This window comes from Danio aesculapii, chromosome 21, assembly GCF_903798145.1.
Source record: "Danio aesculapii chromosome 21, fDanAes4.1, whole genome shotgun sequence".
NCBI classification, from domain to species: domain Eukaryota; kingdom Metazoa; phylum Chordata; class Actinopteri; order Cypriniformes; family Danionidae; genus Danio; species Danio aesculapii.
Genome location: NC_079455.1, coordinates 14463008 through 14485835, shown reverse-complemented (window position 1 = coordinate 14485835; position 22828 = coordinate 14463008). Strand labels below are relative to the sequence as shown.

Here is a 22828-nt window from a genome sequence, read left to right as displayed (position 1 = left end):
TAAGTGCAAACCCATTCAGGCCTGACACGGCACAATAACAACCAGTTATATGAAGCCTAACACAGCATACTTATTTACCAGACAACTCCAGCCCTCCAAACTCAATAGAAGACGCTTATTATGAAGACGCTGACAACAATTACCCAACAACTCGCCTGAACGGGGCCAGCAAGAACTCCTGTAAGGAAATGCTGCTGTTTTTATGTTTTTTCATATGAAAATACACTGTGTGGATATACGTTTTAAAGAGATAGTTCACCCAAAAAAATACAATTTGCTCTCAATTTTTCACCCTCAGGCAATTCAAACACTGGGAGACTTTATTTCTAAAGTAGAACACTAAATAAGATTTTAGCTGAAACCATGGTTCTTGGTGATTCGTGAAATGCAAATCAATTGCTCAAAACATAAACAAGCTGCATACAGTAAACACATTTAAGCAGTGTGTTAATCATGCTACAGTCATGTTAGCATTGTGGTAAAACAGGAACTAGAATCTAGGAACTAGGATGCAGAAACATGCCAGAATGTGCTAAAAGAAACATGTTAGCAATGTGCTGGACCATGCCACAAACATGCTAGAATTGCTCTAAAACATGCCAGCAGTGTGGCAAATTGTGCTAATACATTTTAGAAATACATAAGACATGTATCATCAATTATGAAAACATTATCATAAATGTTAATGCTAATAATAATACACAGCATGCCATACAACGTAGGATTGTGTAAAATATGTTAACAGTGTGTTAAGCCGACCATAAATGTGGTAAATCATGCTAGAAGCAGGTTTATAATGTTAATGGTAGTTGTGTGGTATATACAAATATCCAAGCATTGTACTAAAACATGCCATAAGTGTGATAACTATGCTACAAAATGCTGACAATCTGCTAAAACATGGTAGAAACATGCAAGAAATGTGTTAAAACATAAGCAATGTCCTAATTCATGGTAGAAAGAGGCTAGTGATGTGGTAATCTAGGAAAGTTATCAGTGTGCTAAAATGCCAGAATGCCAGAAATGTGTTGGCATGTTTGCAGTATCCCACTTCATGCTACAAACATCCCAGAATATGCTAAAACATTCTAAAACATGTTAGCATTGTGGTAATCATGCTAGAAACTTTATCAGTTTGCTAAAACATGCTTGAAACATGCCATAAATGGGTTGATATGTTTGCAGTATCCCACTTCATGCTACAAAACATGCCATAATGTGCTAAAACATCCTATAAACATGTTAGTGGTATGATAATCATGCTAGGAAAGTTATCGGTGTGCTAAAACATGCTTGAAAACATGCCAGAAATGTGTTGCTGCTGTATGTTTGCAGTATCGCACTTCATGCTACATACATTTCAGAATGTGCTAAAACATGCTATAAACATGTTAGCGGTATGCTAATCATGCTAGAAACTTTATCAATGTGCTAAAACATGCTTGAAACATGCCAGAAATTTGTTGAGATGTTTGCAGTGTCTTACTTCATGCTACAAACATATCAGAATGTGCTAAAACATATTATAAACATGTTAGCAGTGTGGTAATCATGCTACAAACTTCATCAATGTGCTGAAACATGTAATGCAATGTTTGCAGCATCTTACCTCATTCTACAAACATGCTAGCAATGTGCTAAAATAGGCTGAACGTGTGGTAATCATGCTAGAAATATGTAAGCAATGTGCTTAAAAATTTAATTCTCCTTTTAATATCTGTTGATGTTAACAGACAATGATTCAGATGCTCTCAGCAGTTCTTATGAGTCATATGATGAAGAGGATGAGGAGGCTAAAGGCAGAGAGCGGAAGCACCGATGGCCATCAGAGGAGAGTCCGCTGGGCCAAATGAAAGACTGCCGCAAGTGTGCCTTCCTGCTGCGCAAGAAACGGTTCGGTCAGTGGGCGAAACAGCTAACAATCATCCGTGAAAACAAACTTCAGGTGACCATACACACTGGGACTATTTTATCCATAACCAATGAAGTAGGACTGTATTTTAAATTCAGACTTTAATCATGGCATTTACTCTCTGTAGTGTTTTAAGAATCCCAAAGATCGCTCTCCGCATGTTGACCTCCCGCTCAATCTCTGCAACGTCATCTATGTGCCCAAAGATGGACGGCGTAAGAAGCACGAGCTCCGCTTCTCCATGCCGGGAGGAGAGGCTCTAGTGCTGGCTGTACAGAGCAAAGAACAGGCCGAGAGCTGGCTCAAGGTACTGCACCACAGCATATATCTTGAATATTTATTTGTTTTATTAATGGTTTGTCATTCAGTTTTAGTTTTAATTTGTTTTGGAATTTATTTCAGTTTTATACTTTAGCTTCAACTGATTTATTTAAGTTGCTAATGAATTATTTCCAATTTTTCAGGGTAGATTCTCATGTTCACTTTTCACTCTTCTATTATTTCAGTATCTGTAATATCCTTGAAATTATATGTCTGTATATATATATGTCTGTAATATCCTTCAAATTATGTATAAACTACTACATTTAAGAGGGGTCTGGATGCAGACCTGGTGCAGTGCAATCTGAGCTGCATCTAAATCTTTTTAATACACTCACCTAACCCCAGCCCTTACCCTAGCCCTCACAGTGATGTCACTAGCTCCATTGAGTGCATGGTGTCGGACATTGCATCACTGGGAGATGCAGTCTCAGCTTGCATCATCGAGGCTGCATCCAGATACTATTGCTAAATTTATGCATTAGTAATTTAGTTTTCATAAATCCCAATGAAATTTGTTGGGATTTGAAATTGTGATTGAAAAGTAATTAGTATTTATTTCAAGAGGAATCAAACTTTTACGATGAATGCAATATTTATACTCAAAAGTTGTACGTAATATTTATGCAATTAATAATATATATTAAGAGTTTTAATTAGCTTTTATTTTATGTTTTCAGTTTTTGTTGGGGTTTTTTGTTGTTGGTTTTTTGTTAGTTTTAGTAATATTACTATTAATATATTTTTGTTATTTCGAAGAATTTGAGCTTTATTTCAGTTAAAAAAAGCTTATCTCTAGTAGATTTATCTTTTATTTGAATATACAATAACAATACTGACTCATATCTGAATTTTGTTTTTTACCTTAGAAATTGGTCTTTGTAATATTGGTTTCTGTAATATCTGAAATAAAATAAAACCTGCTAAAATCACTTAATCAAAAGTGACAGAAAAGCCATTGTCCAGTTGTAAATAAGTGCAGAAACTCTGAACATGATTTGCATGGTCACAGCATTCTTTTACTTAAAAATGTTCGGCCAATCAAAATCAACGATTTAATCACATCAGATTTAATCTGACTTCATGTTTTCAGAGTGTCGGGGATCTAGAGTAAATCACCAGTTGATGACAGAATAGTTCATTGATTGGCTATAACACGAGTCTCTTCTGTTAAACCTGTGTAGGTCATTCAGGAAGTCAGTAACTTGGGAAACAACATGAATGGAAAAGATGGATCGTCCTCTCCAATGATACTGCGAAAAATAGAGCTGGATAAGGTAGGCCTGAACAATTACTACCCTGCTGTCACAGGACGTCAACATGACATCATAGTTGTACCCTAACGTACCCCAATATTGTTTGGAAATGAAAATTGGGTTGACGTCAGTACCCAACATCAGGCTGACGTCAATGTCCAACCTAAAATCGACCAAATCTCAACGTCTAATCATATTACACCTTGACGTTGTGTGGACGTAACCACTATGACATCCATCAGATGTTGGATTTTGGTCACTTTCCAACACAACCTAAAATCAACCAAATATCAACTTAATTTGATGTCGTTATTGGACGTAAAAATAACATTATCATTAGACGCTGGCTAGACATTGAATTTTGGTCACCTGTCATCACAACCTAAAGCTAAGCTAAGATTAACGTCTTATGGTGCTGTGGGCCTGCTGGGTATCATCCATAGAACTCTTAAAAGATAAACTACTGATTACAGTGTTAACATAACTTGTGTGGTGACCCCTACAACTGCTCCATCTGTTTCCCATTTTTTGCAGATGATGTCATCAGATAAACCTACCTCTGATTCTGACAGCGCAGCCAATGGAGACATTACTCGTGACATCTGTGAGAACGGTATGGAATAAAGACCTCAGTTTCCACAAATACCATGGTTGATTGTCAGTTAAATTAATAAGCCATCAATCAAATTTTCAATTAATCTGTAACTTAGATAGTGTAAGATCGTTCTGGATGTGCTCTCAAAACACAAGCATTCTCATCCAAAGAAAATTGTATTGTAAAAAAAGAATCAGTATTTGGTCCTTTCATTTTAGAATTGTTGTCAGTTACTATTTATGATCTTTCAGGGACAAAATGGGAAACGTTGACTTGACAAAAATTAAACTGAAATACTAGTAAAGCTTCTTCTTCTTGTCATACCAAATTTATAAATGCTTCTAGAGTTTTCAAGCTACTGTCACCAAACTCAAGTCAGACTCTCAGGGTGATCTGAAGTTTTAGGCTATAACTTTTCTAAAGCTTCCCAATCGATCCAACACGCATCCAATTGCCAACAATACATCTCAATAAAACTTTTAGAACAGTTTGCTGTGCATACATTTTTAAAAAAGTATTTTAATGTTGTTAATTTAAAAAAATACAAATAAAATATATATAAATATATATATATATAGAGAGAGAGAGAGAGAGAGACAGACAGACAGACAGACAGACAGACAGACAGACAGACAGACAGACAGACAGACAGACAGACAGACAGACAGACAGACAGACAGACAGACAGACAGACAGACAGACAGACAGACAGACAGATAGATAGATAGATAGATAGATAGATAGATAGATAGATAGATAGATAGATAGATAGATAGATAGATAGATAGATAGATAGATAGATAGATAGATAGATAGATAGATAGGTCTAATTAGGGTCTGCTTGTTTTGACACATTATGTAAAATATGTGACTAAGAAATAACTCATTACAATTATAGGCAAAACATATTAGACAGGGCAAATACATTTTTTTTCCTTATGGCCATTAAAAATCTTTAGCGTTTAGCCCTACATAAGTCTGAAATTTCATTCTTTGTGGTCTTAAAAAGTTCTTTAAAAGGCCTTAAAAAGTCTTAAATTTGACTTGAAACGAGCAGAAACCCTGATTATGCATATTGAGAATGTTAATAATCTTCTTAATCATGCTAATCGACCAATAATATGGCATTTTCATTTAACACTAGAAATACCAAATCCATCATTTTTAAATTACCTCATATAATTGTAGTATTCTGCCTTTTATTACATGTCTTTGTGTGTTTTATTCTAATACTGTTGCTTCATTAAAATGACAAAACATTAAATTATTTCTGTATTTTCTATTAATTGTTATTTTCTAAGATTTGTTTTTATTTTACAACAGAATTAAGAGAATATTGATCTCCTTTGATTGTGAATTTCTAATTAGCCACAGGTCCTGTGTTTTTCAAACGAACAGATTTTAACATTCATTCGAATTTCAGTTTCGTGTTCTGTTGATTATTACCTATCGTAACATAACAGATCCATTTATTCATTGACATTGATTCCAGTGGTGGCTGCATAGGATCGTTTACAGTAACTCTTTGTAAAGTACAAAAATCTAAATATTTTGAGAAAAGATTGATATAATTGTTTTATCTAACAAATTATTTCGCTTTAATCTATGTTTGTTGGCATTTAGACTTTTAAAAACAACATTTTCAATGCACAAAGTGCAAAGATATTACACAAACATACACACCGTGAGGCATGTACCTTTGAGGGTGGTATCTCTCCCAGAAATGAAATACAAAACATATCTTCACCTGTCCAACAGCTGGTTAATGCAAATTTCTAATCAGCCAATCACATGGCAGCAACTCAATGCATTTAGGCATGTAGACATGGTCAAGACAATCTGCTGCAGTTCAAACTGAGCATCAGAATGGGGAAGAAAGGTGATTTAAGTCACTTTGAACATGGCATGGTTGTTGGTGCCAGACAGGCTGGTCTGAGTATTTCAAAAACTGTTGATCTACTGGGTTTTTAGGACATCCTTCTATGATCACAGTGTACCCATCTTCGGATGGCTACTTCCAGGATAACGCAGGAACGCACCATGTCATAAAGTGAGAATCATCTCAGACTGGTTTCTTGAACATGACAATGAGTTCACTGTTCTCAAATGGCCTCCACAGTCACCAGATCGTAATCCAATAGAGCACCTTTGAGATGTGGTGGAACAGGAGATCATGGATGTGGATGTGGAGCCAGCAAATCTGCAGCAACTGCGTGATGCTATCATGTCATTATGGACCAAAGTCTATGAGGAATATTTCCTTGTTGAATCTATGCCATGAAGGATTAAAACAGTTCTAAAGGGGTTCAACCCGGTCCTAGTAAGGTGTACCTAATAAAGGGTGTATAATGTAATATAATGTAAAAATATAATGACAGACTTCACTAGAAGCTTCAAAGGTAAACATGACTTCACAAAAGTGACATCCAGTACAGTTTATTTAGAATGATCAGTTTACTGCTGTGGCCATTCGAGTAGTTCTGGTAGTTCTAGTGTTAAAGGATCATCTACAATTAATTAATTCTAAATGAATCCCGGCATTGCCAGTATGGACACAATCTGTGAGCTTCTCTGCTTGGCGAATGATTTCGGGGTCAAAGGGAGTTTTCCAGGTGCAGCAGGTTTCCTTTTGTTAGTTGATGTCACTGAAACAATGGCTTTAGGAGCTCAGGAAGGATGTAGCTCTGCTCTCTGCAGTTCTTCCTGTGTCTTTGATGAATCCTGAGCTTAGAGTTTGTCCATTCAGTTTGTCACATCCTTCTTTTCTCAATGTTCTTTTTAGGTTTGTGTTGGCATGCGCATTACCACCTCAGATATCAGCAGATGTTGTTAGAAATGTTGTGCATGCTTACTCCTTTTGTTTTTGTGTTTGATTAACTTTTCTGTATTTATATAGTCATGTTAAAGTCATTTAAAAGCTGTTAATTAAAGAATGCTGATAAATGTATTTTTTTTTTTAGCAAATATGATGTTGATTATACATTTCACATAATAAATATTATAATTATGCGGTGTCTTAATGTATGTGTAGGCCTTAAAATAAATGTTTGTAGGGTTATGATTTAGTAAATTTGTATATTCAAGGCCGCTGCTGGCCAAAAAGGGTGCCTTTACAAAGGAACAAAAACACACAAACATATCTATTTATATTTATATTTATATATGTATTTATATATATATGTGTGTATATATATATATATATATATATATGTGTGTATATATATATATATATATATATATATATATATATATATATATATATATATATATATATATATATATAGATAGATATATATATATATATATATATATATATATATATATATATATATATATATATATATATATATATATATATATATATATATATATATATATATAAATATATAAATGTTTGAAATTAGGAATCTTTCAACAGAAAACATGTCGTGTTTATTTTGATGTAAACTATTATTTTATAATGTAAATATATGCATTATGTTTATATAAATATATGTATATAAATATATGTTTATATGCATATATATATATATATATATATATATATATATATATATATATATGCATATAAACACTCAAAATTATGCTTAAACATTCAAATATTTACATTAAAAAATTATAAAATAATAGTTTACATCAAAATAAACATGACATGTTTTCTGTTGAAAGATTCCTAATTTCAAACATTTACAAAAGGTAAGGAATAAAACCCTCTCTGTAACTGTAGAGATGGATGATCCTCAGTGCTGAATCCTCTGTCTGTTTATCTTGTACTTTTTTACTCTTCTCGGCTCCAGACTGCTGTTGTCTTTTCTCTGGCATAGAGATGCAACTTGCATCAATTATAATCATATGCTGCTAGCAGCTGCAAACATCACATTACATCACGTTTTTTTGCGTTCGCCATAAAATGCATTTTCTAAAATGTGATTATTAACATAATATCCAATATCCTATTTATATTTATGCAGTTTTTGTTAATATTACTGAATAAATATTAAAAAAATTTAAGTAACCGAGATGGTGCCGGAGTTAGTGCCCTACACAACTTGCAAACTCTGCGTATAGGGAGCGGCGGTACTGTTCATATTAGTCATTTTTATTAGTAATTTTGTAATCATATATTTCTGTTTTGCTTTAATTTATTAAATTGTGGTATTTTAAGCAGCTTTTCATAATAACAATATTTATCAAAAGCAATACTGATAATGCTGATATATAGCCAAACAATGGCAATACAATTTTGACGTTCTTTTTTTTATTATTTATTTATATATTTATTTATTTACTTATTATTAAGTCTCTATTTCAGAGGACATAAACAGACAGAATACAACAGAATAAACCACCAACTATTCCGGGATACGTTTTACACAACGCATGCCCTTCAGTCACAACCCAGTACTGGGAAACATCTATACACACTCATTCACACTCATGCTTACAAACAACAGCCAATTTTTCTGGTTGAAATCAGAATTATTAGCCCCCCTTTGAATTTTTTTTCTTTTTTTAATATTTCCTGAATGATGTTTAACAGAGCAAGGAAATTTTCACAGTATGTCTGATAATATTTTTCCTTATGGAGAAAATCTTATTTATTTTATTTCGGCTAGAATAAAAGCAGTTTTTAATTTTTTTATGAACCATTTTAAGGTCAAAATTATTAACCCCTTTAAGCTATATATATATTTTTTCAATAGTCTACAGAACAAACCATCATTATACAATAAATTGCCTAATTACCCTAACCTGCCTAGTTAACCTAATTAACCTAGTTAAGCCTTTAAATCTCACTTTAAGCTGTAGAAGTGTCTTGAAAAATATCTAGTCAAATATTATTTAAAATAAACAGGGGGGGCTAATAATTCTGATTGCAACTGTAGTTCACTCAATTCACCCATGTCTTTGGACTGTGGGGGAAACTGGAGCACCCAAAGGAAACCCACGCGAATACATGGAAAACATGCAAACCCCACACAGAAATGTCAACCAGGACTTGAACGACCTTCTTGCTGTGAGGCGACAGTGCTAATCACTGAGCTGACATGTCGCCTTTAATTATTTATTTATTATATTTTAATTTAGGCTTTTAAAAGTATAACGCCTACATTTGTTTGGCTAGCTTCAAGAATTATAGATGCATCCTGATATAAAGTGTGTACAAAAACACTTGAAAATCCAATGGCGCAAGAAACGTATTCCTTTTTGTTACTAGAATCAAAATGTATGTTCTGTTTGTTGTCTTTGCACTCAGTGCATCCTCTTAAGACACTTCCTCTGTTTATTCCTTTAGGAAAGGCCAAAAAAGGGACGTTTTCTGAGCTGACTGGATCTATGAGTCGAGCTGCTGGCAGGAAAATAAACCGCATCATTAGTTTCTCCAAGAAGAAGCCATCTTTGCCTGGCGAAACGAACATGCTTTTCCACCTGGATGACAATCCCCGTTGTGGTGAGGGACAAAAACTCTCATAGTAAGATTTTTCCAGTCAATCCTGAAAGTTTCTGAAGTTGTTTTTTCTCCTGTCAGGTTACTTGAATGTCCTGGTCAACCAGTGCTGGAAGGAGCGCTGGTGTTGTGTGAGGAACAGGACTTTGTATTTTCATAAGGACAGAGGAGACGTTCACACCCATGTTAGCGCTTTAGCTCTTCATGGTGTAGATGTTTTACCCGGACTTGGCCCCAAGCATCCTTTTGCCTTCCGCATCATGCGAGCGAGCACAGAAGTGGCCGCACTTGAGGTAATAACACAGATCTCTGTTACAATTTATGATCTTTCAGGAGAAATATGGGAAATGTTGGCTTGACAAAAATGACAGTGAAATACTAATAAACCAAATTTATAAATGCTTCTTCTCCTAGAGTTTTCAAGCTACTGCCATCAAACTCATGTCAGATCTTCAGGGTGATCTGAAGCTTTAGGCTATATCTTTTCTGACTGATCTGACTTTTAAATTATAAATGCCTCTAAAAACTTATGCCACAGAATTTTATTTATGGGTGAAAATCTTCATTATGCTAATTACTGCTAGCAACAAGGTATTTCATGCTATAAAAAGCATGCTAATTAATGCTAGCAACATACCAGAAAGCATGTCCACAAGTGGTTTTTAGCAAGATGCTAATTTATGCTAAATATGTGTTCATTCATTCATTTCTCTTCGGCTTAGTCCCTTATTTATTAGTGGATTATTTGTTTTATGCAGCGGATGCCCTTCCAGCCGCAACCCAGTACTGAGAAACACACATATACACTTATTCACACACACACACACAGTCATACACTACGGACAGTTTAGTTTATTCAATTCACCTATAGCGCATGTCTTTAGACTGGGGGGGGGATCTGGAGCAACCGGAGGAAACGCACACAAACACGGGAAGAACATGCAAACTCCTCACAGAAATTCCAAATGGCCCCGCTGGGACTCAAACCAGCGACAATCTTGCTGTGAGGCGACAGTGCTAATCACTGAGCCACCGTGTCACCCTGCTAAATACATGTTAATTCATGCAATTTTTGATAAACCTCTTTTAACTCTACAATCTCAGAAATAAAGGTACAGGAGCTGTCACTGGGGCAGTACCTTTATAAAAGATACATATTGGTACCCACATAGTCCACAGTGGTACCTAAAGGTGCATATTAGTACCCAAATGTACCTAAAAAGTACCTCAGAGGTACCATTATGGACCCTTCAGGTACAAATATGTACCTTATGAAAAGGTACTGCCCGAGTGACGGCTCCTGTACCTTTATTTCTGAGAGTGTAGAATTAAGAAGTTTGTAGCATGAATTAGCAGTGACTTATGAAATGTTTAAAACATAGTACTTTATGTTAGAAATGTGTTAATTTAATAATTTAATAACAGCAGATGTTAAAAAAGTTTGTCAAGAAACTTTACTCATCTGGTTTTGTAATCGACCTCAGGCGAGCTGTTCTGTGGAGATGGGTCGCTGGCTAGGGGTTTTGTTGGCTGAAGCAGGAAGCGCCACCGTCCCTGAGGAGCTGCATTATGACTATGTGGATGTGGACACCATCAGTAGCATCCAGAATGCAGCAAGAAACTCTTTTCTGTGAGTATAGCTGAGAATAGAAGCTGTTCAGGGGCTGCATCCTTCGTAGGATGCACCGTTTGAAGGCATGATCATAAAAGTCCATGACAGCTGAAACAAATAATTGGGCATTTATCATATTGTCTCAACAAGTGTGACAGCTGCCTTTGATGAGTGGCATTAATGCCTGTACTGTATTTTGTTAGTGATATAAACTGCTTTGCCTTCTACACCACCTGACAAAAATCTTGTCATCGATCTCTAGTTGATCATTTGGAAAAGTGTCTAAAGGTAGATTTTTCTGATGAATCATCTGTTAAACTGCATCGCAATCATCACAAATACTGCAGAAGACCTACTGGAACTCGCATGTTTGGTGAAGGAAAATTTTCGGTTTGGGGTTACATTCAGTATGGGGGCATGCAAGAGATCTGCAGAGTGGATGGCTACATCAACAGCCTGAGGTATCAAGACTTTTGTGCTGCCCATTCCATTACAAACCACAGGAGAGGGCAGATTGTTCAGCAGGATAGCGCTCCTTCTCATACTTCAGCCTCCACATCAAAGTTCCTAAAAAGCAAAGAAGGTCAAGGCGCTCCAGGATTGGTCAGCCCAGTCACCAGAAATGAACATTATTGAGCATGTCTGGGGTGAGATGAAGGAGGAGGCATTAAAGATAAATCCAAAAAATCTTGATGAACTCTGAGAGTCCTGCAAGAACTCTTTCTTTGCCATTCCAGATGACTTTATTAATACGTTATTTGAGTCACTGCAGAGATGTATGGATGCAGTCCTCTAAGCTCATGGGAGTCATACACAATATTAATTCTTTTTCCACTGCACCATGACTTTATATTCTATACCGTACATTATTTCTGTTAAGTGACCAGACTTTTGTCAGACCTTACTCTCCTAATTAAATAATTAAAAATCAAGGCATGATCATATTTTATTTTGGTCAAATAAGCATAATCTAGAGGCCTTTGCCTTTCATATAAGCCACTTCTGATACCAAATGATCAACTAGAAGTCAAGTTATTATTTGCTGTTACTAAAAAATGGATAGGCGACAAGACTTTGGTCAGGTAATGTAAATCTTAACGATTCATGGGGTTGACAGAGATCATCTCTACATTCATTTAAAAAATAAACATTTGTGTGTAGTTTAAGACTTCTGGCTTTGACGTCTCAGAGAGCGTGCTTTGTTTAGCGGGTTTCTATTGGGATGTGGACAGAAATGTGTTTTTAATTAATATTTTTCATGCCAAGTCTGTTAAACTGATTTTTTTTATGCCATAGATGGGCAACTTCAGACCCAAGGATGTACGATGAAGTTCCCTATGAAAGTATTCTGGTAAGGTGATCAGCTCTCAATTTAGTACACCTGAAAAAAAAAAATTCTGTAATGTTGTGACATTGTGTTAAATTGATCTTTTATTATTGAATTAAATCTTTAATGTAATAATATTGCACATTTTTGCAGTTTTAAATGAATTTTTGATTGTATCATTGAGGACAGGAGAAACATCTGAATAAATCTCAGTGTTTACTAGTGTACATTCTTTAATTTGTGATCAAAAGCATAATGAAATGATTTGCATAATGGATCAAAGCATAATGATTTGATTTGGTGTGTCTGAGATGTTTTGTTATTAAATAGCATGTTTCAGTCTTTACCACAGAGTTTTAGTTCACTTTTCCATTGCCATGAAATGCAGCAACAACCACTTCTGTCTTTATTGTGTGATAATGTTCTGCAACAGCCTTTTGTTATGTCTAGTCAGCTACAAATCCTCAGTCAATGCAAGCATGTTTCTTTATAAAAGGATCTTCTTCAAAAAAGCCTTAAATAAACACACTGTGTAATGCTTAAGTATATCCTAACATACTGAAAGCCAGGAAGTTTAGATGTTTACAGAAGGTACTTCCAAGTTTTGTTTCCACACAAACTGTAATTACATCTCATTTTCCAGCAGGCGGAGGAGAATGAGTCAAAACTGAAGCGTTATTCCTCCATGTCCAGTGTGGATACAGCCAAGGGTGACACACGGATCACGGTGAAGCGACACGGCTCCTGTACGTTTGCATTTTAAGTTTCATCTATATAGTGTTCTTAAACTGATTAAATACTCATGAAATGTAATTTTTGACTGATTTTGTCCTATGTTTAGCTGTAAATCACTATGGTAAATATGGAAAAACGAGAGCGGAAGAAGATGCACGACGGTTTCTGAATGAGAAAGAGCAGCTGGAAAAAGAGAAAGAAGAAATCAAGGAGAACCTGGTGTTACTGCGCTCCGAAAGGAGTGAAGTGAGAAAAGGGATCAAAAATGCGACAGGTGAACGACTGAAAGAATCGACTTGTTTGTGTCAGCCAATAACATGGAGAGTGGCGCCACCTGCTGGCAATTATCTTCACTTTTTCATTTATGGGAGAAGTTCATTTACTTTAGTTACAGATATCTATCTTTCTTCAGGGTGTAAAAAATACCCAAAGGGTGTGTCACAGTCTGCTTTCTTGTTCAGTAGTAAGGGCACTTATCAGGGAGTAGGCCATTTTAAGGGCTGTCGTTATACTTCCATTGCACTAAAAACCCTCACAATGCGCTGAAAATCAGGGAGCGTCGATGTTTACTGTTACATTTCTTAGGATCTGAAGTGTGAATCATGTAAACCGACTCACATTTTTTAAAAGACACTTGTCTTGTTGTATATACTTTTTACTGTACTGTACTGTACTGTACTGTAAGCTTTATTGTACCCTCTTGGCGCGATTTGTTCTGCAGCACAATAGATTTACAACATATGTAACATATCACAAACATTAAACAACATTAATAGTACTAAAAACAGCAACTACCTTTTCCCATTAATATTAAAAAAAATCAATCGCACAAGGAACAAATGAAAATTTAAATCTGTTGGTCCTTGCCCAAGGGGGCCTATACCGAGATTCTGAGGCAAGGGGTAGAAATTCATCAAAGAGAGGATGGAAAATGTCTGATGTAATCTGATGAGCTTTCTTGAACATCTGAATTTCATACAAATTGGATAACCCCGCACTTTCACCCCTAATACTTTGCTGCAGGTGTTTAAAACCTTAGACAGTGAGTTCTTCTGTTTTACTTTTAATGAAGCAAACCAACATATCAGTGAAAAAGTTCAAATTGATTCTACATACATCTTAAAAAAAGCAGCAGAGTCCTATCAATGTTAAACTTCACTAATTTCCATAGACAATGAAGTCTTTGTTGGCGTGTCCTACATAGTCTTTCTGTATTTTCATTAAAATTGTATGTATTATCAATAATAGTACCTACTTAACTTTCAACTAATTTAATCTGGTGGTTATCAACCATCTTACCTAGAACTACTTCCTGCTTCTGCCGCAGATCAGTGCACGTCTCTTTTGTTTTCTCTGTGTTCAGACATAGACCAGCATAGTTACATTGTAAGTTTACATAGTTAGACATGTACATGATAATCTAGCAAACATTTGTAATTAATGTTTGCTAGATTGCTACTAATGTTTGCTACATCTTTACTCGTAATCCTGTGCATTCTGAAAAAAAATACTTAACAGCCAGCAAATTAATTAAAAAGATTGGTCATTGATGACTATACTCAACAGGCACAGGACGTCAACATGACATTAGATTGACATTCTACCCCAACGTTGTGGGGTTGCCATACCTGACGAATAAATGTCAGTATTTGATGTCAATATGACGTTAGTTTAAGATGTTGGCTCGACGTTGGATTTTGGTCACTTTTCAACACAACCTAAAGTCAACCAAATATCAACGTCATTTCATTCATTCATTTTCTTTTCGGCTTAGTCACTTTATTAATCAGGGGTCACCACAGCGGAATGAACCACCAACTCATCCAACATATGTTTTATGCAGCAGATGCCCTTCTAGCTGCAACCCATCACTGGAAAACATTCATAAACTCTGACATTCACACACTACAGCCAATTTAGCTTCCCCAATTCACCTATAGCACATGTCTTTTTACTGTAGGGGAAACTGAAGCACCCAGAGAAAACCCACACGAATACAGGGAGAACATGCAAACTCGACACAGAAACGCCAACTAACCTAGCCGGGACTCGAACCAGCAACTTTCTGGCTGGGTGGCGATCATGCTACCCACTGCGCCACCATGATGCCCTCAATGTCATTTTTGACAATGTCGTTATTGGACGTCATAATAACGTTGTCCTTAGACGCTGGCTAGACACTGAATTTTGGTCACCTGCCCTGACCTGACCTAAATCTAACCTAATATTAACGTATTATAAGGTTGTGCGCCTGCTGGGTAGACTTGAGAGGAAGAACCTGCTTTGTTACTTGAGTGTGATTCCTCACAGATTTTATCATCAACTTTCAGAAATTTCTCTATAGTGAAGCTGATAAATATTTAAAACGTTTGAAAACAAACCTTGCATGTTAAGCATTGTTACTTGCATGTTAAGCATTTCATATCTCCTAAAACAAAGCAATTGATTCTGAACTGTCTGAAATGTCACATCAGTCACATCAGTAATTCCAGCTTTAATTCTTGCTCAAATCAACCAATGCTAGCAAAATGTGGTTTTCATTGGCTGCCCATAGCAGAGACACTTAAATGCAATGTTTATGCGTATGTGCATGCGTGTGTGTGTATGTATGTGTGTGTGTGTGTGTATATTCAACAGATCTAAAAAAGAAAGCCATGGAGCAGCGTCTGGTCCAGCTGGAAGAAAGCTGCCGTCAGAGAGAAGCTGAGCGAGTCGACCTGGAGCTGAGACTTACAGAAGTGAAGGAGAAACTGAAGAAATCTCTGACCGGAGGACTGCTGGGGGCACCTCTGGAAAACAAACCCACCATTAAGGTATTCTTGATTCTTGAAGCTGGCATGAAACTGAAGTTACAACAGACAATTCATTGATGCGTATCTGTTTGTTCTGCTTCTTGAACAAAAAATTTGGAAATTAATTGGACTTTTGTGGTTTGCTATTGGTGCTTCACATCAGTAAGAATGTTATTATTAAAAAAAAGAGAGATTTCATTGTGAGAGAGTGAATGTTTTTTTGATTAAACATTATGATGGCACATTTAGTTCACAAAGATATGAAAATTCACTTAATACTTACTCACTCTTATGTGATTCCAATCTCCTGAGATATTTGTTTAGCTTTGAAAAACAAATGAAGATATTTTAGATGAAATCCGAGAGCTCCCTCATCCTCCATAGACAGTTTCGAGACCTTCTAAGTAGGGGTGGGAGTAAAAATCCATTCATTGATGCATCACAATTCTTTCTCTAGAGATTCTGAATAGATTCTCAAAAGTTCTGAATCGAATCTGTATGTAAAATAGAGCTAGAAACAGAAAAATTCGAAGCTCTAAAAGTCACATACTTCCGAATTCACTTAATTTGGACAAAGATGGACAAACTTAAGACTATTAATGCCTTTTTTAAAGACTTTAAAAAACTTTTAGCCAAGTGTTACACTTGGCTCAAAGATGTAACATTAAGGGAGACGACATGGCAAAATAAAGTCAAAAAGAATATGCATTTTAACACAATTGAAAATAACAATCAAAATTTCAGTATCAGTATGTTCAATCTGTGTGAAAAGCAAGTGAATGGATGCGGTAAGTGTTGTCAGTGCTATTGTATGGATGCAAAACAAAACATAAAGCCCAAATTGGAGCGCAGCTCTGGGCAAATGCCCAAACAGTGAATAAACAGCGGCCCCAACAAACTCTCTCACTGAGTTTAAATAAAAGTGCTGACCAGCATCAGGTGTGCTGAAGGAACGCCCCCGACCTAGAACAGATAAAATACACAAAAACACAAATCAAAACAACACAATCCAAACACAAGACTTAGAAAAATCAACAACAAAAAATGCTGTGCTCTTTTTGGATTAAGAACTGTTCATTCTTTATAATTGCTCTTTGTAGTTTGGTGTTTCGGTGTTACATTCTCAGCTTGTTCATGCTGAATACAACTTTGTAATTTAGAATCAGTCATTTTGGCAGTTCTCTCACACATCCAATCGAATCATAAACAAAAACATAGAAACTGTCTAACATTAGAAAGTTTAAAAAGATATATTTGCAGCAACGAAAATGGAAAAAAGTCTCTAAAGATTCCCACCCCTTGTTCAAAATCTAGAAACAGAACCAAAAAACATTGTCAAATTATTATGTGTTACTTCTGTGGATTAACTGTAATCAAAGTTTACAAACTTGTAAACAAAGCTCTGAGAACACTTTTTGTGTACCAAAATGTTTAAACACGTCTTTGTTTACCTATTTCTCCCATGTCAGGTAATGGTGCACTACATTTGCCATATTGGCCTTAGTAGACACAGACCCTGATCTGATGCGGAAAAAATAAAGGAACAAAAGACATTTTTTACAGTTTGTGGATGAGGGAGCTCTCAGATTTCATCTAAAATATCGTAATTTGTGTTCAAAAGATGAACTTAAGTCTCAGGGGATTGGAAGGGCATGGGAGTGAAGAATTAATAACAGAATTTTCATTTTTGGATGAATTAAACCTAACCCTTTTGCTGTGAAATAAAATACAATTGTCAGTTTGATTTTGAATTGACTTCTGCTTTACAGCATTGAGTAGTTTATTTTTACTATAGATTAATTTACTTTTTTGCTTTAGTTGCAATATCCAATTCTGAGGAGGAAATTTGACTTTCTTACAATTACAAGCATGTCTAAAAAAAAAAGTCAGAATTGAGAGTTTTTAATCGCTCAAATCAGAAAAAAAGTCAGAATTGAGAGTTTTTAATCACTCAAATCAGAGAAAAAGTCAGAATTGAGAGTTTTTAATCACTCAAATCAGAAAAAAGTCAGAATTGAGAGTTTTTAATCACTCAAATCAGAAAAAAAGTCATAATTGAGAGTTTTTAATCACTCAAATCAGGAAAAAAAAGTCAGAATTGAGAGTTTTTAAATCACTCAAATCAGAAAAAAAGTCAGAATTGAGAGTTTTTAATCAGTCAAATCAGAAAAAGAGTCAGAATTGAGAGTTTTTAATCAGTCAAATCAGAAAAAGAGTCAGAATTGAGAGTTTTCAATCACTCAAATCAGAAAAAAGTCAGAATTGAGAGTTTTTAATCACTCAAATCAGAAAAAAGTCAGAATTGAGAGTTTTCAATCACTCAAATCAGAAAAAAAGTCAGAATTGAGAGTTTTTAATCACTCAAATCAGAGAAAAAGTCAGAATTGAGAGTTTTTAATCACTCAAATCAGAAAAAAGTCAGAATTGAGAGTTTTTAATCACTCAAATCAGAAAAAAAAGTCAGAATTGACAGTTTTTAATCACTCAAATCAGAAAAAAAGTCAGAATTGAGAGTTTTTAAATCACTCAAATCAGAAAAAAAGTCAGAATTGAGAGTTTTTAAATCACTCAAATCAGAAAAAAAAGTCAGAATTGAGAGTTTTTAATCACTCAAATCAGAAAAAAGTCAGAATTGAAGAGTTTTTAAATCACTCAAATCAGGAAAAAAAAGTCAGAATTGAGAGTTTTTAAATCACTCAAATCTGAAAAAAAGTCAGAATTGAAGAGTTTTTAAATCACTCAAATCAGAAAAAAAAGTCAGAATTGAGAGTTTTTAATCACTCAAATCAGAAAAAAGTCAGAATTGAAGAGTTTTTAAATCACTCAAATCAGGAAAAAAAAGTCAGAATTGAGAGTTTTTAAATCACTCAAATCTGAAAAAAAGTCAGAATTGAAGAGTTTTTAAATCACTCAAATCAGAAAAAAAAGTCAGAATTGAAGAGTTTTTAAATCACTCAAATCTGAAAAAAAGTCAGAATTGAGAGTTTTTAATCACTCAAATCAGAAAAAAAAGTCAGAATTGAGAGTTTTAAATCACTCAAATCTGAAAAAAAGTCAGAATTGAGAGTTTTAAATCACTCAAATCTGAAAAAAAGTCAGAATTGAGAGTTTTTAATCACTCAAATCTGAAAAAAAAGTCAGAATTGAGAGTTTTTAATCACTCAAATCAGAAAAAAAAGCCAGAATTGAGAGTTTTAAATCACTCAAATCAGAAAAAAAGTCAGAATTTCAGGTTTTTAAAAAGTTGTTGAAGTGAAAATTATTTTGCATTTTAATACCTGTAGGCTTCAGTTAAGAAGAAGGAACATCTTTACACTGATGCCACTGTGCCGGTCAATTGTGCATCTGAAATGAAGAAACGCCCGCTGTCTATCTATGCATCTGCTAAAGGAAATGTCATGCAGAAAGCCAAGGTATATAACTGCACAAACATCCATATGTAGGATAAATGATAAAAAACAAACTTACACGGTGTCCTAAAAACACATGATGCAACAAGATTCCAGAGACAAGCATTTTTGCTTTATCTTCCAGATGCGACAAAACAGAAACATTTAAATACCAAAGAAATTCAGATTGCAATCTCACTGAAATGGACAGGTTTATAATATATTTAGTATCTATTAAACCTCTTTAACATAATTAAATGATATACACGCTGAATGACTGACATTGTTGATTTGCACTTAAGCACAGATCTAAAGTACATGATTGAATTTTATGTTTGCTAGTTATTTTATTTTAAAGTACTGAGGTAAGCGATCAGCTTCCGCTTTCAGTATGGCAATAGATGTCGCATAAAATGGTATTCAAACTCATACTGTTAACATTTAATACTGAATAAAGCACATAATCAGTACCTGAGGTGATTGTTTTAGTTCAGTGTTTCCCAACCATGTTCCTGAAGGCACACCAACAGTGCATACTTTGGATGTCTCCCTTATCTGACCTATTAACTTCAGGTTTTGTAGTCTCTTCTGATGTTCTGGTGAGTTGATTCAGGTGTGTTTGATTAGGGAGAGGTTGAAAATGTGGACTCTTGGTGTGCCTTCAGGAACAGGGTTGGGAAACACTGTTGTAGTTTATGCTGTAGTTCAGCTGTGATGTTGCAGAAATAGAAACTAAAATAAGACAAAAACATGGAATAGATACTTTTAATCACTTGTCGCTGTACAGCATAACAAGTAGTTAGGACTTTGTGTTACGATGCTTGAGATATGTCAATAATAATATGTGTTTATTTTGTTCTTCTCTTTTCTCTTCTCATATTTAGGAATGGGAGTCAAAGAAAGTGAAGTAATGGGCAGAGTCTGACGATCATTGGCTTTGGTTACAGTAAAAGCCTGTTGATGTATTCAGGGGTCAATTGAACGTTATTTTGATGGTGGTCTGTATGTAAATACAATTGAATGTCATATAAAAGATGCATAAAAATGAGGGAATGTTCAAGAAACAAAGTGTTTTATAAACATTTATTTGTTTGATATAAAGGTTAAAAAGAGTGCCCGACTTCTGTAAAAACAAATGTCTTTTTACTGCTACAGGATACTGATGTGGTTTTCCTGCTGATTTCTGTCAGTCCTGAGAGACAGTGTTAATATTTGCTTTTTAAAGATGTTCATTTTTAACCCTCGGGCACTTAATTGAGCAGATTTTATTTATTTTGACTTTGTACATAAAAACTGTTTAAAGAACATAATCATTATTCGTCATTGCAGTTGTTGTTCTTTGCAATATCGATGTGATTGTTTGTATGAGTATACAAAAGTATGAGTGTGTACGTGAATTTAAGTGTATGCGTGTTTCCCAGTACTGGGTTGTGGCTTGAAGGGCCGGAAAAATATTCCGGAATAGTTGGTGGTTCATTCTGCTGTGGTAGAATCAGGGACTAAGCCAAAGGAAAATGAATTAATGTATGTATGTTTGTAATAAATGTGTTTTCAAAAATGGCTTTGTGGAGCTCTGTATACACACACACACACACACACATATATATATATATATATATATAATCAAGCGTAATTGATAGTTCTGATATATACACACTATTTAAGCCAAAAGCTTAAGATATATTCAAGGATGTCATTGTATAGAAACATGGTAAACGTTCACTAATGCTTTAGAAGGAAGCATGATGATGATGAATTTAAAATAGGTGATTTAAAGTTTTAGGTGTCACGGTGGCACAGTGGGTACCACGATCACCTCACAGCAAGAAGGTGAATGCAAAAATGTATAGGTGTTTCCCAGTGTTGGGTTGTGGCTGGAAGGGCATCTCCTGCGTAAAACATGTGCTGGATAAGTTGGCGGTTCATTCCGCTGTGTTGACCCCTGATAAATAAAGGGACTAAACCGAAAATGAATGATTAAAAGTTGTGGACAGGATTATTGGATTGAGGTAAAGTAGATTTTATAATCACACATTTGATCATTGTTAAACTGTGACAACTTGTGGCACGATCCCTACATTGTTTACTATGCTACTTTGTATATTTGGTCTGAAATCACATGTAAGAATGATAAACAACATTAGCACTATTTAATTGACTTTGAACAATGTTGTACTTTGATAGTCATTGGCTGCTAATATGATTTCCCTATATAGAATTTCCAAAGAATACTTATCAGAAATTATATTAAGAAGGTGAAAGTCCAAATGTGTGAATATAAAACCAACTTTACCTCAAGAATGGTTGGCAGTGAATTGTTCTTATTTCTGTGTTCTAGTACAGGGTTCCCCAACTTTTGAGTCTGAGACCACCAAAATAACAGCTCCAGTGACTCGCGACGCCCACTATTCTTTGAGGTGGTAATAAGCATACGAGTGTGCACGCACACCAATAGGCCTATATAAACGCAAGAATATTGACAACACAATCATATTATTTTTTTAATCATTCATTCATTTGATTAATATTAACCTCATCTAATGAGTCAGGTGGCCACAATGTTTACTGCACAAGACTATTCTTGGTTTAATTTTGGATACTGTCACTTGAAGATCACCTATCTGCAGTCGTATATGTTTTTTTTATCTTTTTAAAAAACATATTTTACATGTATGTGATGCTGTAAAGGTGTAAGAGTTTACCATAGTGCTGTAAAAACAGTCGGCTGCAACTGATGCTATTAATATTAAATATTACAATTAATATTATTGAAATATAAACACCCCATGGGTCGCAATCCAAAGGGGAAAAAAGGCTGATTTTTTTATGTAACTAGTAAATACTATTTTTATCTTCTATAGGTTATGGATAAAATATGATAAATCTAATAGTTTAATCAAGTTTATTCGATTTTTAAAAAATCATCCCCAACATTATCCCGACCACAGTTTTGTGAACCACTGTTTTAGTATAAATGTAGTAAACAGCTTCTAAAATGCAGTTCTAAATACAAAAACTAACCACTAATCATTGCAAAACAATGCTGCTCCACCACATTTTTGAAATGCCACACAGTCCTACCAGTCCTGGCCTCAAATAGACTTTTTTTTCCTTTTCTGAAAGTTATGAAATAGGCAAAAAAAGCGATAAGTTTACTAACATGAATCTAAAGAAGACTCTTTCTGCTACATTTTAAAATAGTTCATTGTGACTTTTTTAAAGTTTACATTAATCTAAGACTAGCCCTTTTGCTAGTTAATAAACCCAGATTTTGATGTATACAGTTGAGGTCAGAATTATTAACCCCCTTTTGAGTTTTATTTTCTTTTTTTAATATTTCCCAAAGGATGTTTCACAGAGCAAGGAAATTTTCACAGAATATCTGATAACATTTTTTCTTCTGGAGAAAGTCTTATTTCTTTTATTTCGGCTAAGATAAA

The 22828-nt window shown here is 34.8% G+C and overlaps 1 protein-coding gene across 1 annotated transcript in view; it reads left to right on the top strand.

Annotated features, from left to right (window-relative positions):
- afap1l1b (actin filament associated protein 1-like 1b) overlaps positions 1 to 20948 on the top strand; it is a 51791-nt gene extending 30843 nt beyond the window's left edge. Inside the window, exons 6-19 of the mRNA XM_056446745.1 lie at positions 82 to 180; positions 1734 to 1945; positions 2040 to 2219; positions 3418 to 3510; positions 4024 to 4102; positions 9381 to 9536; positions 9615 to 9826; positions 11018 to 11163; positions 12442 to 12496; positions 13116 to 13218; positions 13314 to 13481; positions 15845 to 16020; positions 19284 to 19412; positions 20273 to 20948. Coding sequence (XP_056302720.1) covers positions 82 to 180; positions 1734 to 1945; positions 2040 to 2219; positions 3418 to 3510; positions 4024 to 4102; positions 9381 to 9536; positions 9615 to 9826; positions 11018 to 11163; positions 12442 to 12496; positions 13116 to 13218; positions 13314 to 13481; positions 15845 to 16020; positions 19284 to 19412; positions 20273 to 20299 — 1835 coding nt within the window. The 3' untranslated portion in view covers positions 20300 to 20948. The remainder of the gene's footprint in view (positions 1 to 81; positions 181 to 1733; positions 1946 to 2039; positions 2220 to 3417; positions 3511 to 4023; positions 4103 to 9380; positions 9537 to 9614; positions 9827 to 11017; positions 11164 to 12441; positions 12497 to 13115; positions 13219 to 13313; positions 13482 to 15844; positions 16021 to 19283; positions 19413 to 20272) is intronic.
- The last annotated feature ends 1880 nt before the right edge of the window (positions 20949 to 22828 follow it).